This window comes from Poromitra crassiceps, assembly GCF_964638095.1.
Source record: "Poromitra crassiceps genome assembly, chromosome: 19".
Lineage (NCBI taxonomy): Eukaryota > Metazoa > Chordata > Actinopteri > Beryciformes > Melamphaidae > Poromitra > Poromitra crassiceps.
In genome coordinates, this window is record NC_139646.1 from 28,193,555 (window position 1) to 28,218,866 (window position 25,312).

At 45.3% G+C, this 25,312-nt stretch overlaps 1 protein-coding gene across 3 annotated transcripts; it reads left to right on the forward strand.

Moving 5' to 3' along the window:
- Window positions 1-950: 950 nt before the first annotated feature.
- Window positions 951-23,023, forward strand: LOC310793786 (mannose-1-phosphate guanylyltransferase catalytic subunit beta-like). Of its 3 annotated transcripts, none has more exons than XM_083655673.1 (9): window positions 951-1,091; window positions 2,811-3,029; window positions 3,660-3,802; window positions 4,410-4,568; window positions 11,965-12,087; window positions 14,793-14,875; window positions 17,236-17,340; window positions 18,038-18,153; window positions 22,244-23,023. In XM_083655673.1, exons 2-9 carry the CDS (start codon window positions 2,900-2,902, stop codon window positions 22,297-22,299), a joined length of 915 nt encoding a protein of 304 aa, XP_083511799.1. In that variant the 5' UTR covers window positions 951-1,091; window positions 2,811-2,899; the 3' UTR covers window positions 22,300-23,023. The 3 variants fall into 3 exon arrangements, with proteins under 3 accessions (XP_083511799.1, XP_083511801.1, XP_083511800.1); XM_083655674.1 differs by having other exon boundaries at window positions 1,013-1,091; window positions 2,817-3,029; XM_083655675.1 differs by lacking the exons at window positions 11,965-12,087; window positions 14,793-14,875; window positions 17,236-17,340; window positions 18,038-18,153; window positions 22,244-23,023 and adding an exon at window positions 7,348-7,829.
- Window positions 23,024-25,312: the final 2,289 nt, after the last annotated feature.

The window sequence follows — 25,312 nt, forward strand, 5'->3', positions numbered from 1 at the left end:
ACGGGTTGCCAGATTGGCGGGATTTCCGCCCAATTAGGTTGGTTTGGGGTGCATTGTGCATGGGGGAAATGGGCTAAGCCTTGGGCGGGTTTACAGGGCAACTTGTTCCCATATATCTGCATTTGTTTTTGGGCGGTTTTGTGTGGTTTTGGTGCAGGTACTCTTGGGTTTTTTTAACTAGTTTTCAAAAGCCAAACCACTGAGAGAGAGCAACTGATGGTCTTTGAAGACTCCATCCTGTCCATAATGTAGTTAACTTTAGACCTATCAATAGTGGTTGGTTGCTGTTTTTGAACTCTGTTACAGTATGTTTTATTGTTTTTATGTTGAAAACTGTATTTCCCATGTTTGGCTGTCAGCGGTTCTGGTCACGTTTTCATTGTGACATCATCATTGATGTCATAAATCAAACATGAGTGACATCATCAGTGATGTCATAACTGTTTCCGATTGTGACATCATTCTTCATTGTGTCATCATCAGTGATATCATAAATCAATTGTGACATCTGTGATGTCATAAATCAATAGACATGAGTGACATCAGTGATGTGATAACTCTGGTGTGATAACTCTTTCTCTACGTCACAATGTGACATCAGTGATGTCATAAAGCCATAACATGTTGGCGCCCATGACCTCAGTGAGGACAGACCCTGAAAGAGTTTTTTTTTTTTTTTTACAAACTGTAAGATTCATAAGCTAAATAATTTAATGCATACATAAAAAATCATACGTTAATTAATAAGACAATAAGCTAATTACAATATTTGAGTTCACTTAGTAAAAGGGATATTTTATGTTTAGTTATATTTACCTATGTATGTTTATGTTGCACTGCTGAATCTACCTCTTTGTGGTTAACTCACATTTACGTGAAGTTCTTGATTTTGATTGGTTCCGGGCAGACATGTTTTGGTGGGAACACGGAAGTGACAGAGTGTATTGTGACCATGGATGTATTGATTGTGACATGTGAAGTAAAGCTGCCGATCTGAATGATCACTCAGCTGCTCCAGAGTTCTATTTATTGTCTTTATGAGAGTTTCACGTCGTCCAGGTGCAGCCAGAGAGTCTGTCTGTCAACTGTCTGTGAGTTTCCGCCTCTTCTTCCTCAGTCAGCCAGAGCACTGTGGGGAACTTTGCTGCAAGTCAGCCTTAGCTTAGCTTAGCTAGCCTAGCTAGGAATATGTTTATTTGGGTCGGAGCTCAAAGACTTCACGTTACTCTTACCATCAATCTGTTGTGTGTGTGTCTGTGGGAGAGACAAGTAAACCACTGGCTAGCTGCATGCTAAAAACACCGGCTCCCATTCATCCGTCAGACAGTTCAGTTTATTCACAAGTACAATCATAATGGAGACACAGCGGTAAGCTATCTGAAGCTTGAGAATAGGGGCACAGACACCAAGCAGATACTGTTAGTAACCTACGAGACTGTAGTATACTATCCTAAGACCCTAAAAAGTACCACTAATAAATTGATATGTATATAATAATAATACGTGCAATATAGAATAGTATTTATTCCATCAGTGTAAATGTGACGCCCACCAATGTGTGGTCACATTTATGTAAATTTATTTTATTTCCTAATGAGCCTGATTACACAATTTGTACGTTATGTACAGTCCCTAGCCTTTATATCTTGGGCAGTTAATCAACATTTTCATTAAGTACGCCAGGTACATTTTAGCTTGTAGCCACATGGGGGCAGTGCAACGCTTTACATCACGCTTTGATGCTTTTACGACAGGCGTCACGTTACGGCGAGCAGAACGGTCTTCACGACGTTAGCGGCGCTTTACGGTATTTCTGTTGAGCAAGCTTGAAACCAGCAGTGAAGTCGTCCTGTCTCACGTTCATTTATCCTGTTCACAGGTTGGTAAAGTAATAATTTAGGCTGATTAACTCAGTTTTGCTACTAGAAACATGTTACTTGACATATGAGTGATCAGGAAATGCACTCCGGTAATGTGGGTCATTGTAGTTTAATTTAATCAGTGTAAACATTGATTAAATAGGTTAGATACACACACACACACACACACACACACACACACACACAAAGACATGTGTTAAGTGGAAATAACTAGTAGATTTCAGAGTAGACTTCAGAAGTCTCCAGCTTTTAGCAGCAACTGCTGCTGTGAATAAGTTCACCCAAAAATCAAAATGCAGTCGTTATGTACTCACCCCCTAGCCCCATAAGTGACGCTACTACTGTACTCCATATACACTCGTACAGTCCTAGCATCACACCGACTTCCATAAGGCAATAGGGGGGAACGGCTGTTCAAAACGCTCTCCCACCCGTCTCCGATGTCCGATTGCAGATCCGAAGATATGATAGTCCTCCTACGGAAGCCAGTAATTTAGCCGGGGCGGTTGAAATGATACTGCTGTCTGTGTGAAACAACCGTTTAAAAGCAGTCTTTCCACAGCCTGTGCTGAATTTACAGCAGGGTGTGTTTGATCTCACTATCATGGTGCGCCGCTTGCACGCAGCGAGCAAACACATGCAGTCACACGGAGACGGCGGCTCAGTCAGTGATCAAATCCAGCGCACCTGGGAAGCAAAACGTCATGAAATACTCAAACTCCCAAGGTTCCTGTCGGCACTAGGAAGCTTCTCCTCTCCTAAATACGACATATAAATACATATACATGTAAATTTATTAGTAGCACTTTTTAGGCTCTTAGGATAGTCTAGGCATCTTGTAGATAAGCTATTTTAAAAAACAGACATAATGACATTCTTACAGACAGACAGACAGACTGTGTCTCACTGACTCTCCTCTGTCCTGGTCAGCTCCAGGTTGGGCTCCTGTATTGATGACCCGCGTTTGATCATCCCAGTAACGGTTGGTCATCCCATCCCCGGTCGCTAACGGCAGCAGCATGAAGGCTCTGATCCTGGTGGGCGGGTATGGCACGAGGCTCCGCCCCCTCACACTGAGCGTGCCCAAACCGCTGGTGGAGTTCTGCAACAAGCCCATCCTGCTGCACCAGGTGGAGGCGGTGGGTCACGGTGAGCTCATCGCAATTCGCAAACATCACAAACACAATCTATACACAACATCTGGATGGATTCTTTTTGGCTGTGAAGGTGTGAGAGGAAATCAGTTTGATGGTACAGTGACTTCTAATAGGGAGAATGGCGGCTCTGGCATTCCCACAGCGCCCTCCGAAGGCCTGTTCCTGCACTATGGATTTTTGGTGGCTGCATCCCGGCTCGGCTTGACAGTGTCAAGGAACTTTTAACACAATTTTCTCCTTATAGCTCCTTCAAATTAAAAGTTTTCCACTGACAAACGGTACAATTTTATTGTGAAATACGTATAGGAAGTTAAACATGTTTAGCTTGCTAGCTTGATTTTCTCTCACTGAAACAAGTCGAGACAAGAACATTTGGGGATATTTGGAGCACCCCTCCCCCAGCAAACCAGTTATAAACACTGCATAAAGGTAAGCAAATAGAGACTAGAGAGTACAAGCAGAAGCAGTAAAATAAGGCTGATTGGAACGTACAACGTACGTTAGCATCTGTAACTGTGGGACGCAGATTCAATCATTTATACGTTTATATATAATCATGCATATACCTGTATGTTATTTTGTGTGTGTGTGTGTGTGTGTGTGTGTGTGTGTGTGTGTATAGCCGGTCCCCTGGCGCTGGCCAGAGAGCTGCTGACCGTGGACAACGAGCCGTTCTTCGTCCTGAACTCTGACGTCATCTGTGACTTCCCCTTCACACACATGCTGCAGTTCCACCAGAGCCACGGCAGAGAGGGGACCATCGTGGTGAGAGACAGACAGACAGACTTACAGACGAGGAGAGACAGACTGACAGACAGACAGACTTACAGACGAGGAGAGACAGACTGACAGACAGACAGATGGGGAGAGACAGACAGACAGACAGACATACAGACGAGGAGAGACTGACAGACAGACAGACTTACAGACGAGGAGAGACTGACAGATGGGGAGAGACAGACATACAGATGGGGAGAGACAGACTGACAGACAGACAGATGGGGAGAGACAGACTGACAGACATACAGATGGGGAGAGACAGACTGACAGACAGACAGATGGGGAGAGACAGACAGATGGGGAGAGACAGACTGACAGACAGACAGATGGGGAGAGACAGACTGACAGACAGACAGATGGGGAGAGACAGACTGACAGGCAGACATACAGATGGGGAGAGACAGACTGACAGGCAGACATACAGATGGGGAGAGACAGGCAGACATACAGATGGAGAGAGACAGACTGACATACAGACAATTTTCCTAATATTTATCATCCAGTGATATAAAAAAGTGATTAAACTGTGTGCCGGTGGGGTGACTTGTATGTGTGTGTGTGTGTGTGTGTGTGTGTGTGTGTGTGTGTGCAGGTGACGCGGGTGGAGGAGCCCTCTAAGTACGGTGTGGTGGTGTACGAGCCTCGCGCCGGCAGGATCCAGCGCTTCGTGGAGAAGCCTCAGGTCTTCGTCTCCAACAAGATCAACGCCGGCATGTACATCTTCAATCCCAGCATGCTCAGCAGGATCCAGGTACACACACACACACACACACACACACACACACACACACACACACACACACACACACACACACACACACACACACACACACACACAGAGCACAGCACACTATGTAGGCACCTCTGTCAAACTGAGGCCCTGTTTACACAGCAACGCTCCCTGCATAAAACGGCAAACCTTTTTAGCGTTATGGCCCAATTCCACCGCAGGTAGTAGCGCGGTCCCGCTCCGCTCGACTCGATAAATGGTCTCATCCCATCGGTAAAAACCGGCCCAGCCCGGTTTGATTTGGGGCTGAGTCGTGCTACTTTTCGTCCCTGCCTCGTCGGGGTTCTATTCTGCGAACCCGGGTTCATACGGTGACGTGAAAACATTGTAGACGACTGATTGGTCAGGCAGAATCGTGTTTACTCTGTCTACTGACTGTCATATGCAATGCTGGCGGCTGCATACCAGTTTAGTGGGCTTACCTTCTTCTGTTATGTATATTTCCATCAGTCTTTGTGTTGCTGCCTTCGCCTCCGGTGAAATAAAATCGTGGCGGGTGTTCAATTGTCTGAGAAAAAAGTCCGCTGCTCGCTCAGGGAGCTCTGTAGCTGAGTGGAGGCTGCAGCGCTCCGCTAGGCCGCAGCGGGTGTTTGGTGAAGCCGCGGTCTTGCCTAGAGGCCGCGGGGTAGAGGCTTCACTCTGTTGCGCCGCTGAAGAGGGTCAGCTGTACACCATCGAGCTGCAAGGTGACGCCTCACAGCCTGCTAGCCTCACAGCCTGCTAGCCTCACAGCCTGCTAGCTTCACAGCCTGCTAGCTTCACAGCCTGCTAGCCTCACAGCCTGCTAGCCTCACAGCCTGCTAGCTTCACAGCCTGCTAGCTTCACAGCCTGCTAGCCTCACAGCCTGCTAGCCTCACAGCCTGCTAGCTTCACAGCCTGCTAGCCTCACAGCCTGCTAGCCTCACAGCCTGCTAGCTTCACAGCCTGCTAGCCTCACAGCCTGCTAGCTTCACAGCCTGCTAGCCTCACAGCCTGCTAGCTTCACAGCCTGCTAGCCTCACAGCCTGCTAGCTTCACAGCCTGCTAGCTTCACAGCCTGCTAGCCTCACAGCATGCTAGCTTCACAGCCTGCTAGCTTCACAGCCTGCTAGCCTCACATCCTGCTAGCCTCAGCTTCACAGCCTGCTAGCTTCACAGCCTGCTAGCCTCACAGCCTGCTAGCTTCACAGCATGCTAGCTTCACAGCCTGCTAGCTTCACAGCCTGCTAGCCTCACAGCCTGCTAGCCTCACAGCATGCTAGCTTCACAGCCTGCTAGCTTCACAGCCTGCTAGCCTCACAGCCTGCTAGCCTCAGCTTCACAGCCTGCTAGCTTCACAGCCTGCTAGCCTCACAGCCTGCTAGTTTCACAGCATGCTAGCTTCACAGCCTGCTAGCCTCACAGCCTGCTAGCTTCACAGCCTGCTAGCCTCACAGCCTGCTAGCTTCACAGCCTGCTAGCTTCACAGCCTGCTAGCCTCACAGCCTGCTAGCCTCACAGCCTGCTAGCCTTACAGCCTGCTAGCCTCACAGCCTGCTAGCCTCAGTTTCACAGCCTGCTAGCTTCACAGCCTGCTAGCCTCACAGCCTGCTAGCCTCACAGCCCGCTAGCCTCACAGCCCGCTAGCCTCACAGCCTGCTAGCCTCACAGCCTGCTAGCTTATCGGCTCAATTCCTGTTTTTCCCCTTCTGTTTGTGTCTGTTTCTCGCTTTCTTCCACCGAGAAGAAAGCCCAATCTCCTCAGCTCTCCTGATGGTTCAGATTTTTCATTTGACTGCTTTCTGTCTGAATGTGGATGTGCATTGGACTGACTTTTTGCTATGAATTTTTTTTTTATTCAGGTGGGGTCGTCGTGTTGTAGCGGACTTCTACCTAGGGTTTCTGTTAGAAAAAAAACAGTGCCGGTCAACGTATCCTGCCAGATTTCAGTGTGTCGGACAAATGGGATAAATTCCAATCAAATATATCTGTTTATTGAGCTTAAAATATCTGAAGGTATGCGAATTTACAGTATACTGTAATAAAAACAAATTGAAAAGTAAAGTACGGTAGGCTACTTTATACATTATATTAGTTCCAAATAAGTCCCCTCAAATATAGACTTACAGCCCGAACACACCATACACCAGAGCTACGCTGAAGCAACACAGCGCGGAAGCAGTTTCATATCAGCATCCTTGTTAACAGGCGAGACTGATCACACCAGCTCCACGCTGAAGCGAAGCTGCACGCGTGCAAGGAACAGGGATCGATTGAGACTCGGCACGGGGCTGATGGCGTCTGGTGTGACTGGTGTAGCGTGGCACTCCAGCTTCCGTGAAGCGCTGCTTCTGAGTAGCGCCTGGTGTTGTTAACCGAGGCTTAGGGCTATAGGCGTGCGTAGGGCGTGCATTCATTGGGGCAATACCTAAACATCCATTATAGCCAATTAGAGGCATTCTTGTGTTTTTTGGGGGGAAATTGCAGCGAACACAGAGGCAACTGCATGACCAAAACAAATATAAAATGAGCACAAGGTGAAATCTGGGTATAACTTTGGGATGATTGTCGGTGTTCAGTCAGTTTTTTTTATTTAATTTATTCTGTATACTTTTCTTTCTTTCTTTCTGTGAAGTAGCACTCTTCAGAAATCTCTCTGTCAATATTTCTGTCCTTTTTCTGCTGGATCAGTGAGGCTCCTTCCTGCCTCGCAGTGTATCTCAGTCTCTCACAGGCGAGCACGCTCAGTCCTCTCAGATCCTCTATCTCTGTCTCTCACAGGCGAGCACGCTCCGTCATCTCAGATCCTCTACACAAAGGGAGCAGCTCCCCCGTCAGCTCCAGCCTCTGCGTCGTCCTCCTCTACCTCATCACCCTCGTTTTCCGTGCTACCTCAGGGATCACCCGGAACCACACCGCCGTCCGGCAGGCCCGATCCTTTCCCCCCGTCTCCCAGCCAGTCGCAGGCAGTCGTGCGAGCCCGGGAGTTTGCCGCCGACCTATTTAGGCGGGCCCAGGGAGGAGGAAGAGAAAATGACGAAGAGGGAGAGAGGAGACGAGCGGACGATGCCGTGGACAATGTGTCCTCTCGTACGTCCTCCTCACGTACGGCTTCGTCCCTTCTCCTTCCCCCTCGGAGATGGACTAGTTTACCACAACCCTCGACGTCGGGCGGGAGCCACAGTTTGCCGCAGGGCTCGGAACAGGTGACGACCCCGGCCTCCTCCTCGTCTTCGTCCCCTCCCACCCCATCCTCATCCTCGTCGCAGGAGGGAGGCCCCAGTGAGCCCGGGTATGTCAACTACACACGCCTGCACTACCGCCTCCAGCAGCCGGGGGCAACAGAGCAGAACGCAGGAGGTGAGAGAGGGCGTGAGTGAGGGAGGGAGGGAGAAACTGAGAAAGAGAGAAGATAATTAAAAAAAAAACGTATATCAGGTCAACTCTAAAGCTGTCCGGTTGGTGTGTCTCTCTCATCCTCTACTTCTCTCTCTAGGCTATGAAGACGATAAGGTCCTGCTGCCTTTCACAGTCACTGATCTGAAGGGACGGAACCTACAGCTGGTCACGGGGCCACACAACAGCCAGGTTTGTTTTGGTGCCAGGACTTGCTCGTTGGCATTAGTTACAGTGTATCCCAAGGATAAGGCTGATGTTTTTAACGCGTTGCTTACCGTCAACAAACCCTATGAGAAATAACAAAATCAACATTGCGTTTACTTTACTCCCATTACATTCCGAGTTCCCACGAGCCATTTTTAGCTGTCAAGCGGGAAGTAATTCACTCCAATTATAAGCCAAAAAAACCTTGAAATACAGCTCACAAAGACATTGCTTACATTTTAAAATCACTGTTTCACCACGAAAAAGTCAGGCTGTTGTAGTTATTACCAATCAAATTCAAATGGGAACAAATTCTTCAAAAAGTCAGCTGTCCCGGTGCATTGTGATGATGAAATGTGCTGCCCAGAGCAACGGCATGTCTCTTTGACGTGTTTTTGCTGATTTTGTTATTTTCATAGGATTTGTTGAGCAATGCATAAAAAAACACCACCCTCACCCTGTAAGTACATCATCTGTTTACTCTGGGTGAATCGACAAGGTGGTATTTAATATCGAACAGAGAAGTTGAATAACTAGGTAAAACAAATGTTAAAGCAGCTACGAGCAACTTTTTCGATTGTTATTAAACAGTATAAATTTAATATCAATGCATCACATCTTACCTCTAATAGTCGACGATACCAACGCAGAGTAGTCTCGCTTGAACCCCGAGTGAATCGGCCAGTGTTAGTGTGTCTGTAGCCAGGGCAGATCAGGAAGTGAAATGAAACGGTTTGCAGCAGCCACTTCGGCCATAACCACAAAATAACTTCCAAAAAACCTGTTAGAATATAACGAGAGATGTTCCCGCGAGTATGCGTGGCGTTCACATTGTTTATGTTATGTTGCTAGGCAGCGCAAACGGCGTAAAAAGGCAGCTGCGTTTCACTTCCTGGTTTCACTTCCGCTGCGTTTCACTTCCACTTCCGGGTTACCCGGTCCGGTCGCTCTAGAGAGCCCCCTGTTGGCGCGAGTTTAGACAGACTATAGACTTAATAATCACCTAAGGGAGCAATCTCAGATACACACGGCTTTGGTCTCGTCGACTATTAGAGGTAAGATGTGATGCATTGATATTAAATTTATACTGTTTAATAACAATCAAAAAAGTTGCTCGTAGCTGCTTTAAGATGCAAGACAACAGTTTTGCTGCCATCTACCGTAAATTCCGGACTATAAGCCGCGGCTTTTTTCCCGTTTTTTGGGCTTTTTTGGCCCCTGCGGCTTATATAACGGTGCGGCTTATCTATGGATTTTTTCAAAAAAAAAAAAAAAAATCTCTCTTTTTTAGCACTCTTTCTAACTATAAATCCACTTCTGTTTTAATTTCCTCTCTTGCCCTCTTTTAACAACATAACATAACATAACACAACACAGGTAAGCAGAAAGAAAAAGACGAAGCAATCACCGCCATGAATGAGGAAATGACTCACCTGCTGGAGGCTGGAGATACACGGCTTGGGCTAAACTTTTACTCCGTGAAACACTATCGATTAAGTCCGACATCGCTCAGAGGTTTGAGCAGCTTGAAAACAAGTTTGAAAACGTGCAGAAGTCCATCCACTCAATCACTAAATAAAATAAGGCAACCGTGAACAGAGTTTCTAATGCGGAAAAGCGCATCAGCGCACTGGAGGACAAAAACAACACAGTGAGTCCGAAAGTGGATAAAATGCAAAAACAAATCGAAACCCTGCACACGCAGGTTGATGACTTAATCAGCAGGAGTAAAAGAAATAACATTCGCCTGATCAATGTAAAAGAGGGAGCTGAGATTCGTGACATGGACGCTTTCGTGGCAAAATCCTGTGTTACATCCTGGACCTGAAGGAAGGCGAGAAACCACCAGAGGTGGACAGGGCACACCGGGCGCCTCGGCCACGTCCAGACCCCGGCCTGTCACCGAGGGCCATCTTCATCTGCCTACTCCGCTGGCCCGACCGTCAACTCATCCTCCAGGCTGCGGGGAAGAAGCCCCTCACCTGGGAGGGTACGCGCTTTTTCGTCCGGCAGGACCTCTCCGTGTTGGTGCAACAGAAACGCGCAACATACAACAGCATCATCGAAAAGGTTAAAGTCAATGGATATCGCTTTGGCGTACTGTACCCAGCGAGACTCGTCATAACCATTGATGGACAGCGGCGGAACAAGAGCTCAAAGTGAAACTGCCGAATATCTTTTGAGTTGGACTGGTCAATAGTACTGTGAGTAACTAAAATAAAAAAATAAAAAACGGAATTCTCTCTTCTTTAGCACTCTTTCTAACTATAAATCCACTTCTGTTTTAATTTCCTCTCTTGCCCTCTTTTCACCACACCGCGGACACTGTGTGCACTGTAAAAAAAAACAAAAAATACCATTAAAACACCCGCGGCTTATAGTCCGGTGTGGCTTATATAAGAAAAAAATAGTCAACTTTGAAGGTGCGGCTTATACACCGGTGCGCCTTATAGTCCGGAATTTACAGTACTTGTTTTGTTTTCGCGCACACACAGAGAGGGGCAGCTCATCAATGCGACACACAGATTAGCCGATTAGCTAAAGCGTTTAAACACATAAATCTTCGCTTTCAACACGGTTTTGCACCATTGGAATCAGCGTGACTTGCACTTGTTAATGAAGCTCAGTGGCACATTGATTCCGCAGTTGCTTACATACATAGCCTAAAGGCCCAATTATGCTCAACGTTAAATACAGATACACATACAGACAGAGCTTTCTGATGTCTTTATTTTCGGACAAAAATGGAGCATAAATGAGCTCTAGTGTACTAAACCTGCACAGCTTACTTCACCACCTGGGTGTGATTTTTATAACTTACACCAGGGGTTCCCAAACTTTTCAGACCAAGTACCACTATGTACCAAACCACATTTCCCAGGGACCACTTCCACTGCAGATTCCCCCCGCCCCCCCATAAAATGTACTTTGCTGATTTAACAATGCAATAGCATCAGAAAGGCTAAATAACAACATAAGGCTACTGGTTCAAAACAGACACACGCGTGCGTGCGCCCACACACAACTGCCAACATTAGGCTGTGAAAAAATAAAATGCAATGCTCTGGTGGACCACCAGGCGGAGCCCCGCGGACCACAGTTTGGGAACCACCAATCTGGGAACCCATCGGTTAAACAAAACAAAACAAAACCCCTAACCTCTGGGGGCAGCAGCCCCGTTTCAATGTGGTGCAACAGGAAGTCAAGAGGCGCGGTCGGCAGCGGAAGAAAATCCCTTTCCGCTCCCTGCAAGCTCTGCCATTGGCTCCAACCGACCGGCTCCGCCCATTAATGGATTTATTTTCCGCTTCCTGCGTGTTGCTCTCAAATCCGTCCGTCGCTATGAACAAACAACAATAACAACTGTAGCTCGTTGCTAGTAGCAAGTAGCAACTTGCTATACGTTGAAAATGGTCAGTTTTGACTACACACCGGTCACGTTCACTTCATTTTGATCGGGTAAAGCGCAGCATGCGTGCGAGCGCTGTTATACCCCTTTTGACGGAGCCTGCAGACAGATTTTTGATGCAAGTCGAAAGTCCGTCTCGAGAGATTAGGGAACCACTGACCTACACAAATAACCGTAGACATTAACTGCAATAAAATTGTGATAAAAGTTTCAGTCAGTTACAGTAAAGTTAAGGAAGGAAAAACCATACAAGTGATCTAATATAGGTTTGGCTCCTACATTTTGCATGGGAAGAAACTGTAAAAGATGAGTGTGTGTTTTCTCCTGATACTGGTGGTGCTGGAGAACAGGTGTGAGTTAGGGCCATGTGTTTTTGTCTCTTGCAGAGTGTGCGTGTGGAACAGTTGACTCTGGACTTTGAGTATCTCATCAATGAGGTGATCAGGAGCGACGCTGCCTGGGCCCCCCAGTTCTGCTCCTTCAGCGACTATGATGTTGTGATATTAGAGGTCAACAACATACACACATACCCAGACATTCACACACACACAATGTCTCTCTCTGTCATAGTACAGTTCTCTTTTGTCTTATTATCTTTATTTGTATTTGTATTTGTATTTTTTTTTACGATCAATCAGAATCAGAATCAGAAAGGCTTTAATGATCCCCGGGGGGAAATTGGGACAAGTTACAGTAGCTCGCTCACAGAACACACATAGCATAAAATAAACAGTAGTAAATGCGATATTAAGCAAAATAAGCAGAATAGGAACACAACATAGCATAGAATAACAGTAGTAAATGCGATAGAAGCAAAAATAAGTAGAATATGTCAAAGAAGAAAAATACGTAGAGTAAGTATACATTCCGTGCCAATTATCATTATTGCACCCTGGACTTATATTAAGTCGGCTTGCCCTATACGTTACACGTGGCTCAGCCAGGCACAGTTAACCTATCGGCTGGCTCAGTCTCAGGGAGACTGAGCGTCTCCGAGGTGCTCTTTTAAGAGAGGCATTAAATAGACCAATGGCCACAGGCAGGAATGATTTCCTGTGCCTCTCCGTATTGCATCTAGGTGGAATCAGTCTCTCACTGAACGTACTCCTGTGTTTGACTAGCACGCCGTGGAGTGGGTGCGAGTCATTGCTCAATCTGCTCAGATCTGTCCACACCCCCCCCCCCCTCACACCTTGCTCTGATTTGATTAATTTCTTCATATTTAAGTGTCCACTATAATTATGTTTCACACAGGCGCCAAGCTTGGGCTCGGGCAGAGGAAAGCTGTGGAAGTGATACTGAAACCTAGAGTTCCCCAAATGGCCACTTGAGGGCTGGCTCCAAAAGGGAGTCGTTCCCCGTTCACCCCATGTTAAAATGCCCGTATTTACAACAGGATTAAGCATGTTTACAGCCTGGTTTAAAACAGTTTTGCTCTTCCGGTATATAGCTTATTTCACTTTTCATAACAACTGTCCAGAGGGTGAATTTTTATATAACTCACTAGAGGTGTCACGATACACTAATTTCACGATACGATACACGATATTTGGTTCACGATAACGATACGATACGATATTTTAACAATATTTTTTTAACAAAAGTAAATAATTTTTATGTATTTATTTATCATTTATTTAACCCTGTGAGTCCCGTTGAAATCGAAACCCCTTGTCAAGGGAGCCCTGGGAAAATACTGGAAAAATAGTCTTTCATTTGATATACACAAAATACAAAACAAATGCTGTTTTTGGAAATTGTTATTATAATAACTAGAAAACAACATGGAAGATAATGCTTCTCTTGCACTAGAATGTGTCACACTGTCACAAACTAAATGTTTGTTGCATGGTGAAAGAAAAATAAAGTATACAATCTATTTCTTAAATAACTCATGCTCAATGGTCCCTAAACTTATGTAATCTTATGTACCCCTTGAGCTGTTTTGCCATGCCAGTAGTAGTCTACCCCCTCACTCATGCGTGTTGATTCTGCTAAATTTGTTCTATTATTATTCAGGAGCAATTTTTTTTTTTTTTTTACGATATAATTTTTTTCTGACGATATCGATATCGTGACGCTTCGATATCGCGATATATCGTGCGACGAAATATCGTGACACCCCTATAACTCACCCATTTAGTGTAAAATAGACAATAGACCCTTCTCACGGGGGCCATTTTGTGTCGAGAAGCCAGGGTAAACACAGGTGCAAGCAAAACACTAATGAGGGTTTCCAAATTCCAATCATGGAAGTTGGAAACCCTCATTAGTGTTTTGCTTGCACCTGTGTTTACCCTGGCTTCTCGACACAAAATGGCCCCCGTGAGAAGGGTCTATAGAAAAGACAATGTTTTGGGCGTGATTGACAGGTCGTCTGTCAAGTGATCATGCAGCGTGCCGATCACGGCCCACCACCAGGTGGTGCTGCGGCTCCACCTGGTCTCGTGCCGTCTCGTGCGAGCTGCACAAGAAGCCCAATATGGCGACGGCCACACTCGACTTCAAAACAGGAGTCCAGAAACCAATGGGTGACTGTCCATCTGTCTATCTATATATAGGTTCACCTCGATGGAAAATGTAGTGTCTTACGGCCTTGACATGATAAGCCAGTATTATCTGTCTTTCAGAACAACATACATTTTGTTTGGACTTTTATCAAAGTGAGAAAGAAAGAAGAAAAATCTATTAAAGTAATCAGACCTGCAGTAGTTTTTTCAGTTAGCTACACACACACGCACACGCACACACACACACACACACACACACACACACACACACACACACACACACACACACACAATGATTGCGATTGGTTATGAAATGTCTGTAATATCATGGTACATTCCAGACTGAGAAAGTTGGAGGCAATTTGATCAATTCTCATGGGATGTTCGGAAATATCAAGGAATGTTACAAACCAGTCAGTCACTTTACTACAGGATGTATTTTCAACTTGTTTGACACATTCATTGCATTAGATTGTTTTCAGCTGTTTTTGTATATTGCAGTGCAGTCACTTCTCCACAGTAAGCCCAACTGTAGCGGAAACCAGACTGGTTGTTCCTTTTCTAACTGAGCTGGAAACATTCACATGTTTAGGTCATGGAAGCACTCGGACTTAGTGAAGGAGAGTCATGGGGAAGTCATGGGGTTTGACATCAGGTCCCCGGTGCAAAACCCTGCAGTAATGTGTGTACTTGGTGTGTATCAGGTGTGTGCGGAGACCAACACTGTGATGATCAACATCGGCCTGCTACTCCTGGCCTTCCCCAACGCTGACGAGGAGCACTTCAGGTACCCAACGCTCCTCCACACTGCTGTCTGTCTGTTACCCAACGCTCCTCCACACTGCTGTCTGTCTGTCTGTTACCCAACGCTCCTCCACACTGCTGTCTGTCTGTCTGTTACCCAACGCTCCTCCACACTGCTGTCTGTCTGTCTGTTACCCAACGCTCCTCCACACTGCTGTCTGTCTGTCTGTCTGTTACCCAACGCTCCTCCACACTGCTGTCTGTCAGTCTGTTACCCAACGCTCCTCCACACTGCTGTCTGTCTGTTACCCAACGCTCCTCCACACTGCTGTCTGTCTGTTACCCAACGCTCCTCCACACTGCTGTCTGTCTGTCTGTTACCCAACGCTCCTCCACACTGCTGTCTGTCTGTCTGTTACCCAACGCTCCTCCACACTGCTGTCTGTCTGTCTGTCTGTTACCCAACGCTCCTCCACACTGCTGTCTGTCTGTCTGTCTGTTACCCAACGCTCCTCCACACTGCTGTCTGTCAGTCTGTCTGTTACCCAACGCTCCTCCACACTGCTGTCTGTCTGTTACCCAACGCTCCTCCACACTGCTGTCTGTCTGTCTGTCTGTTACCCAACGCTCCTCCACACTGCTGTCTGTCTGTCTGTCTGTTACCCAACGCTCCTCCACACTGCTGTCTGTCTGTCTGTTACCCAACGCTCCTCCACACTGCTGTCTGTCTGTTACCCAACGCTCCTCCACACTGCTGTCTGTCTGTCTGTCTGTCTGTTACCCAACGCTCCTCCACACTGCTGTCTGTCTGTCTGTTACCCAACGCTCCTCCACACTGCTGTCTGTCAGTCTGTCTGTTACCCAACGCTCCTCCACACTGCTTTCTGTCTGTCTGTTACCCAACGCTCCTCCACACTGCTGTCTGTCAGTCTGTCTGTTATTCACCTTCAGCTGACGAGGAGCACTTCAGGTCCCCAACGCTCCTCCACACTGCTGTCTGTCAGTCTGTCTGTTATTCACCTTCAGCTGACGAGGAGCACTTCAGGTCCCCAACGCTCCTCCACACTGCTGTCTGTCTGTCTGTTACCCAACGCTCCTCCACACTGCTGTCTGTCAGTCTGTCTGTTATTCACCTTCAGCACTGGATCTGCCATTCCAGACTGCCTATCATCTGCCAATGGCTGTGAATGCCTTTGTTCTTTGTCTCTACTTGATAAACAACCATACACACCATTATTCTGCCCTCAGTACATCTTTTAATTGAATTTTCCCATATGTCCATATGGACACAAACTTATAAAACAGAGCTACTGTAAAGTTCTCACATATGACATATTAGCAGGTAAAAAAAAGCATACAAAATAAATAAGAGTAAAAAGTACAATAGTGCAGCAATGTAATAGTTGACTGTACATTCTCACCTTCAAGAAACTCCATATTCTTGTAAAGTCCATTCCATTGACAAGATGGCATTTCTTTTACCTATACGTGTATAGAAGGCACATCCATCTTTTCCCCCAAAAAAAGAGCTCCAGCCGTGAAGTTGATCAATATATAATAATATTTATAAAATGGCTCTCTCAAATCAAGCAATCTGATTGGTTCACAGCCATTGTATAATTCCAGTAACCGAGTTCAATAACCCATGGCCATGGGTTATTGGTTGCCATGGCAACTCTCTTACTAAAAGGCAGTGCTGCACTCGAGCCAAACAGCTTTCTCCTGATCTGCTGTATGGAGGGTCACTAGTCGGACGCATGATGGCGCAACTCTCTTACTAAAAGTACCTCAAAAACAAAATGGCGGAGACAGCTTTTCAGATCCTTGTGAATCGATCTTCGCTTATAACTTTACTAATACTTCGCAGAAAATGATGTTTTGTACAAGAATAGACGCGGGCTAATGTCTTAACCCCTCTCTCGCCCGCCCTCACTCTTAACCCCGCATTTCTAAATAAGACGTAACGTTACTTGGTGTGGGCATATGGCTCTGGTGTCGGGCTTTGTAAAAAGTCCAGGCAAGCGCCAGGATTGGCCAATGTCGACTTCAGTCTCCAGAACGATCCAATCAAATCACCCGCACGTCTATCTTCTTGCTAGAGGTCCCGCCTTACAGTAGTGTTTCAACTGACTCTCAGAATACCATGCCAGTCGGACTTATAGTGTTATTATTATTATATTATTATACTTGGAACCCTTTTATAAAAGCAATATAGCACTCGAGCAGCGTGTGTTGTGGAATATATCCCCCTGCTCAGTTGTTATCCCACTCGGCCTGCGGCCTCGTGGGATAACAACTGATCAGGGGGATATATATTCACCACAACACACTTGCTCTCGTGATATATTGCTTAAATATATAATATATAATAAGTCCTTTTTCCCCATCCTTTTTTGTTCCCAGGCCAAACACCTACCATTCCAACCTGCAGGTCAGCTGGGACCTGAACACAGGAGTGTGCTACACTTTTGGTGTCGGTGACCTTACGGAGGTCAAGGGTCAGACTAGGTGAGGAACCCCCCCCCCCCCCCTCCCCCTCCCACGCTCTCTGTTCCGTTCATCCTGATGAAGCCGTGTCTCTACACGCTGTTCAGTTCATCCTGCTGAAGCCGTGTCTCTACACGCTGTTCAGTTCATCCTGCTGAAGCCGTGTCTCTACACGCTGTTCAGTTCATCCTGATGAAGCTGTGTCTCTACAAGCTGTTCAGTTCATCCTGCTGAAGCTGTGTCTCTACAAGCTGTTCAGTTCATCCTGCTGAAGCTGTGTCTCTACACGCTGTTCAGTTCATCCTGCTGAAGCCGTGTCTCTACAAGCTGTTCAGTTCATCCTGCTGAAGCCGTGTCTCTACAAGCTGTTCAGTTCATCCTGCTGAAGCCGTGTCTCTACACACTGTTCAGTTCATCCTGCTGAAGCCGTGTCTCTACAAGCTGTTCAGTTCATCCTGCTGAAGCTGTGTCTCTACACACTGTTCAGTTCATCCTGCTGAAGCTGTGTCTCTACACACTGTTCAGTTCATCCTGCTGAAGCTGTGTCTCTACACACTGTTCAGTTCATCCTGCTGAAGCCGTGTCTCTACACGCTGTTCAGTTCATCCTGCTGAAGCTGTGTCTCTACACGCTGTTCAGTTCATCCTGCTGAAGCTGTGTCTCTACACACTGTTCAGTTCATCCTGCTGAAGCCGTGTCTCTCTGTCTTCTCTGTCAGTGGGAGTGTGTGGAGTTCTTACAGGAAGTCCTGTGTGAACACAGTGATGAAGTGGCTGCTTCCTGAGACCACCGCCCGCTACATACATCGCATGAGCAACGAAGCTCTGCACAAAGGTGGGTTTTACCTTTACACACACACACACACACACACACACACACACACACACACACACACCCTCCAATAAAGCCCTGGGACGGTTTGCACAAAACATCCTAAGTTAAGATTTTCCTTAAAGTCCAAGTTAAGGTTTCCATAAAGGAACAGGAAAAAGACTTAAGGTTGTTTTGTGCAATCGATTTTATTTTATGGAAACCTTAACTCGGACGGAAAATCTTAAGTCAAGGTGTTTTGTACAACCGGTCCCAGGTCTCTAAAATAAATGTCAGATTTACCAAAAATGTGTCTAAATTTGTGTATTATTCATAGCCTAAATAATATTAAAATAAGCCCTTTTCACAGCTACCGTTTTGTGTGGAAAAGGCAGGGTAAACACAGGTGCAAGCAAAACATTCATGAATGAATGGAAGTTTCCAACTTCCATGATTGGAGGGTTGGAAACCCTCGTTACTGTTTTGCTTGCACCTGTGTTTACCCTGCCTTTTCGGCACAAAATGGCCACCGTGAAAAAGGCCTATTCTTACAATATCACACAATACATGTATAATAATAATAATGTATATTACCAATATTATCTGGTTGCCATACAGGCACGGTTGTGAAAACATAACTGTACTCCTTGGATCGCTGTACAGCATTGCTCCTGTTAGACAATACAGGAAAGTGTTTTCTTCCAGGGTATCCGCGGGGGCTTCAAAAGTATCAAAAGTTGATCATCAATTTAGGGAAAATTTAGGCCCTAAATAGTCTTAATCACCATTTGATGGGGTATTAAATTTTTTAGCTATTGTGCCGATTGTGTTAAATGGGCATATGATATCGTCTCATATCGATCGCAGACCCCTGAAGCAAATGCAAATCGTATCGTGGCAGACTTTGTGATATCAGCAAATATCCTATCGTTTTCCAAAGAAACTATATATCATATCGTAATGAAACTTATGATTTACACGCCTATCGCTGATGTGACAGAAGTGGCATTGAGGTATTGGAAAAGGTCTTCAAAGGTATTGAATCTAACTTCAGGACTCCTGCATATACCCTGTATTAAATCTTGTAGCTGATTGTCTTAAATTAACATATAAAGATAAAGTAACGCACACCAAAGGTTGTAGTGAGGTGCTGATGGAAGTAGACTTGAGTTGAACACTCTGGCTCCATATGCATTTCTTTTAATGGGTGACGGGTCGGCCCTCCGGCCTTCTTCAAGGTCAACAATAGTATGACAACAGGCACTGGGGATATTCTATAGGCCAGGCCACACCCTAATCATCTGATGGTGGTTAGAGCATCATCAGGGTCAGGCAAACAATCAAATAGCCTTTAGCCAATTAAAACTCTTCAACAGTGACAGGTCAAACTACAGCCAATCAAATCACTTCAAAGTTTAAACAAAGTGACAGAACATATATCATACCATACTGTAATAGATTTTACAATTACAAAGTCAAGTATAAAAATATACATTTAGGTTTCTAATAGAAAAAGTTTCAACATCAGCTCTAGATGAACATCATAAACAACTCAATCTAAACATCCAATAAAGAGACTACTTTACAGAAAACATGTTAAGTCAAAGTATATTCAGTCCATGAGGGGACAGGCTTCTCAGGCAGTGAATCCAATAGAGCTCAACAGTGACTGCCCGCTTTTTCTCAAGAGAATTCCCCATTCATTTTCTCCATCTAGACCAGGAGGAGTGGGCTTTTTTTCTTCCAGAGGGCCATACTGACTTACATCAAGTAAGCGAAGGGCCACCCTGACTTACATCAAGTAAGCGAAGGGCCACCCTGACTTACATCAAGTAAGCGAAGGGCCACCCTGACTTACATCAAGTAAGCGAAGGGCCACCCTGACTTACATCAAGTAAGCGAAGGGCCATACTGACTTACATCAAGTAAGCGAAGGGCCACCCTGACTTACATCAAGTAAGCGAAGGGCCACCCTGACTTACATCAAGTAAGCGAAGGGCCACCCTGACTTACATCAAGTAAGCGAAGGGCCATACTGACTTACATCAAGTAAGCGAAGGGCCATACTGACTTACATCAAGTAAGCGAAGGGCCACCCTGAATTACATCAAGTAAGCGAAGGGCCACCCTGACTTACATCAAGTAAGCGAAGGGCCACCCTGACTTACATCAAGTAAGCGAAGGGCCACCCTGACTTACATCAAGTAAGCGAAGGGCCACCCTGACTTACATCAAGTAAGCGAAGGGCCATACTGACTTACATCAAGTAAGCGAAGGGCCATACTGACTTACATCAAGTAAGCGAAGGGCCACCCTGAATTACATCAAGTAAGCGAAGGGCCACCCTGACTTACATCAAGTAAGCGAAGGGCCACCCTGACTTACATCAAGTAAGCGAAGGGCCATACTGACTTACATCAAGTAAGCGAAGGGCCACCCTGACTTACATCAAGTAAGCGAAGGGCCACCCTGACTTACATCAAGTAAGCGAAGGTCCATACTGACTTACATCAAGTAAGCGAAGGGCCACCCTGACTTACATCAAGTAAGCGAAGGGCCACCCTGACTTACATCAAGTAAGCGAAGGGCCATACTGACTTACATCAAGTAAGCGAAGGGCCACCCTGACTTACATCAAGTAAGCGAAGGGCCACACATTGGACATCATTCCTGCCATACACTCCTGATTTTCACTGGAGTCTCCCTATTTTTAACCCTCTCTCCCTCTGTGATTGATTATTTCTCCTTTTAATCCCCTGATATAATATAATATATACTGTGATACAAATCCAATGGCTGTAGCAGATGAGATTTATTAACAGAATTCTGCCTTTTATTTAGTTTTTGGGGGTGGTTGTTTTTTTTCTTTTGAGGATGTTGAGGGCCGGATTGAGATGGTGCAGGGGCCGGGTCTGGCCCTGGGGTTACCGCGACACGCAACTCTTTTCTTTTCTTTTTATAATATTTTTTCCCCAAATTTTTTTATCCCATTTTTATCCCCCATTAGTGCTAATTTAATTTATTTATCCTGGTTGCTACTCCACCCTCTGCCGATCTGGGGAGAGCCGAAACTGGCTCCATGCTTCCTCCGATACATGGGCAGTTAGCCAACCGCTTCTTTTCACCTGACAGGGGAAGCTTCACCGGTAGGACATAGCACGTGGGAGGTTCACGCTATTCCAACCAGTTCCCCTCCCTCCCTCCGAACAGGCGGCCTTAACGACCAGAGGAGGAACCACATTAGCAACCAGGATATTGCATGTTTTGGTGAAGCGGTTCCTATATAAGGGAAACCCCCGGGAGGCACGGGGAGAACATGCAAACTCCACACAGAAAGGCCCTTTTGACGACCCCACCCGGGCGGTGGGCACTCGAGGACATGCGGCCGGGCACGCATTCCTTCAGCGTTCACAGCGTCCCAGGTGGGAATCGAACCCAGGAGCTTCGAGCTGTGAGGCGACAGCCGCTTACCACTGCACCACCGTACCCCCTTGCGACACGCAACTCTAAATGGATTCTCCTTTAGAGTTGCGCACGGCTTGCCCTTCTCCGTGGAAGTCAGACCCAAAGCAAGCCTGGCTGGCTTCAAACATGCACGAATCACAAAGACAAAAGTACTCACACATAGCCACGGGTGTCTTCCCTCACGCCGGTCTGGCAACGCTGTTTGTTAACTTTCAGTTTACGAGTACGATGCTTATTTGTGTAGCCGGAAACTGTATCTTTCCCTTTTCGGAGAGTGGGTCTGACTTCCACGGAGAAGGACAAACCGTGTGCAACTCTAAAGGAGAATCCATTTAGACTTGCGTGTCGCGGCTAGCCCTGGGGCAGCATTTTGCCCATGTGTGATCTAGACATTTAGAAAAACCTTATATAATGAGTTTTTTAAGCCTGGAACCAAGCCAACCAGCCACCTACTGAATCGTGAGTGACCATAAAACATTTCACTAGGAGCAAAAATAAAAAATGGTCTGGTGCTATGAAGATTTGTGCTCAACTGGCCCCAGCCATTAACTCACTGTTGTATGGCATTTGCAAACATACACCAGCATTTGTGGCGTATGTAGATAAGAGTGAAATCTGATTCAAATCTCACTCCTCTTCTCATCTGTAGGCTCGTCCCTGCAAGTGCTAACGGACCACGACCGATGCACCTGGATTGTGTTATGAAGGAGGTCGCCAGACAGCAGCAGGCCACAACGGTCAAAGAAATTGAAACAAGCGCGCACATGTGTGTGCGGCTGTGCGCGCGCACACACACACACACGTACACATCGACACTGCCTCATCTTTGGTGCAGAGCATGACCTTAATTTGGGGGCAAAACTAATGTTGAATGACACGTGATAACATGTTTATTACACGTGTCAAGACAAATCTGTACAACCGAGCGAACAATGCTCTCAGAGGAATACTGTAACAAAGTTGTAGAGGTGATCTGTGTTTAATCTTTGAGGTTAAATCTTTTTTCTTTTCTTTTTTATTGTGTACTGTAATATAGTATTGCATCCATCAACCAATAGCTGGACTGAACAAAAATTTCAGATTTCATTTTTGTTTTTATACATAAAGGTGTACTGTTAATCGAGTGTGTGTCTTTTGTGTAATTGATTGTATGGACTATATCTGCACCTGTGTGGTGTTCACAAGGCAATGTCACCCAGTGTTTGGATGGGTGTGTCCATGTGTGTTTAATATGTATGAAAAAGTTCACAGATTCTGCTGCTTCTGGACAAGTGGTTTTCTTGTCTGGCCTGGACCAGTTAAGTCCAGTATTGATTTATATCTCCATGGTATTTATCAAAATGAAACCGTACTGCATCACTTGTAACGTTGTCCATTTTTGGGGGGTCTTTTTATGTCATGAATGCAGTGGGGTCTTGCAGTCACCTGCTTAGCCAGTCAATTGACATCATGCATGGCAGTGAGACCATGTTCTATTGGGCTATTTTTGTTAAAATAAAATGTTCAAAAGATTTGTTTAATTTTGTTTAAAAAGGCTTTGATATAACCATTTGCACAGACAATCTATCACATGTAGGTGATCTGGCAGACCAAGAAAACGGTCCAAATAAATCAGTCGCATGAAGAAGAAGATCTAGAGGTTTAGAGGGAGCAAAGATCATTTTCGTCATTATTGAGAATAAAGCTACAAACTCAGATTTCCAGGGTTCCTACGCAAGTATGGAATTTGATTTTAGTATTTTCCAGGTCTGGAAAAGGAAAAGGGTAGCCTATTGAAAAATATCTTTTTTCAGACTATTGTCTATTGTGACTATCTGACTACCGGTATACAGTATTATGTTAACAGATTGCATTTTAACACCATTTAGTTACATAATAAAAAACATAGCTGTATTCCCAAACCAACCCAGTCTCACTCCCAGAGCGTCAAAATACGATTCGTCATCATGCCCCCTGGTGTCATGACTGCTGACATGAAAGTTCTGCCAAAGAAGGACCATCTGGAGGTCGCCTCGCAGTGGTCCAGGGTTGTGAGTGGCGGACCCGTTCCAACACCTGGTTCAATCCCTGACCCATACCATAGCCCCTACCAAGTTGCTTTTGTTGCCTAACCCTAAGATTGGGCATTAGTTCCATATTGTTTAACTTTCAGTGGAATCATATCGTGACACATTTCTGAGGTCTAAATTGATGATGAAAAGCAAATTTTCCATATTGCCCAGCCCTACATCTTACATGTGCCTTTGACTACAACTGAACATTTAGACCAAAATACAGATTTTTTTATCCATAATATTGCCCAGCTCTATGTCAGCCCTTAGCAAAAAGAAGTATACTTCAAGTTTATTTTATTAAGTAAACTTAAGTAAAGACCAAGTGTATTTCCAAGTGTACTTTTATGCAAGTATACTTATATACTCAAGTACACTTTATGCACCAAGTATACTAATATAAATATACTAGTAGTATACTCCAAGTATACTTGCCTAATACTTCTTGACACTAAATCGGCCCAATTCAGTATACTAGTAGTATACTAAGTAAGTATACTACTAGTATACTTTAAGTCTAAGGAAAAAGTGTGACCATGTGAGATTCAAACTCAGGGCCCCTTCCTTTCAGCACAACGTCCTATGTCTTATCCACTAGGCCATCCGTTCAGCTGAGTAAAGTGGTGAATGTTGACCATACCACTATATGTGTATCTGTCTCTATTCTAACACTACAGGTCAGATTGGGCTGAAAATTTAAAGCAACATAGCAACATTTGTTGTTTTTAATCCAATAGCAATATTAATATTATTGTCATCTTGTAAAAAATAAAGAAAATCTCACTAAACTCATTGTAATTCTCTTTTCATTCAAATTCAAATTTCAAGTGTTGAAAGGGTAAAATGATTCAGATCAGAAACATCATGAAACACTCCATGTTAAATAACGCGCTTTGTCTCCAAAATGAAACTGCTGCATCACAACTCTGTTTCAAACAGTGATATGCAGTAGAGTTCAGTGATGCTGCAGTTATATTCAGCAATATTCGACTCTGGCCAGCAGATAAAGCTGTTTTCTCACAATTCTCAACATCTGAATCCACATCATTTTAATCTAGCAGCATTCAGCAGGTCAAGAGAAGAGAGGAGAGTGGAGAGAAGAGAAGATCAGAGAAGAGTAGAGCGAAGAGCATTAGGTCGCAGATGATGCTGTTAATAAATATGAACTTTCAGCGTGTGGCTCAGCAAACTGTTAAAAACATGGCTGCTATGCTGCATTGAAACCAATGAGAATCAGAAGGCAGAGCTGTAAAAATACAGACTGACTTCCTCCAATCAGAAGGCAGAGCTGTAAAGACAGTCTGACCTCCAATCAGAAGGCAGAGCTATAAAGACAGTCTGACTTCCTCCAATCAGAAGGCAGAGCTGTAAAGACACAGACTGACTTTTCTCATTGTGGAAAATAAACCTTTTCTCAAAGTGTTGTCATTTGTTAGTTAACATTTATTGGTGTAGAACTCGCCATCTTTGGCTGCTCCAAGTCCTCTCTGAACTTCCATGCGGCTGTGCAACAGTCTCTTATGCAGGGGACAACTGTTGCCAAAAACCTCATTCTGCAGGAATGGAAATCCCCCTCTTCACCTTCTTTTCAACTGTGGTTGACGGACATGACCTCTGTCATACGGATGGAGAAACGTAGGTTCCCGAGGACCAACTCACTCTATTTG

Bases quoted from the DNA above. Each gene is read 5' to 3' on its own strand.
- LOC310793786 (XM_083655673.1), top strand. From the start codon at position 2,900: ATGAAGGCTCTGATCCTGGTGGGCGGGTATGGCACGAGGCTCCGCCCC. The intron at 3,030-3,659 runs GTGAGCTCATCG...GTGTGTGTATAG, and splicing joins GGTGGAGGCGGTGGGTCACG to CCGGTCCCCTGGCGCTGGCC. The intron at 3,803-4,409 runs GTGAGAGACAGA...GTGTGTGTGCAG, and splicing joins GCAGAGAGGGGACCATCGTG to GTGACGCGGGTGGAGGAGCC.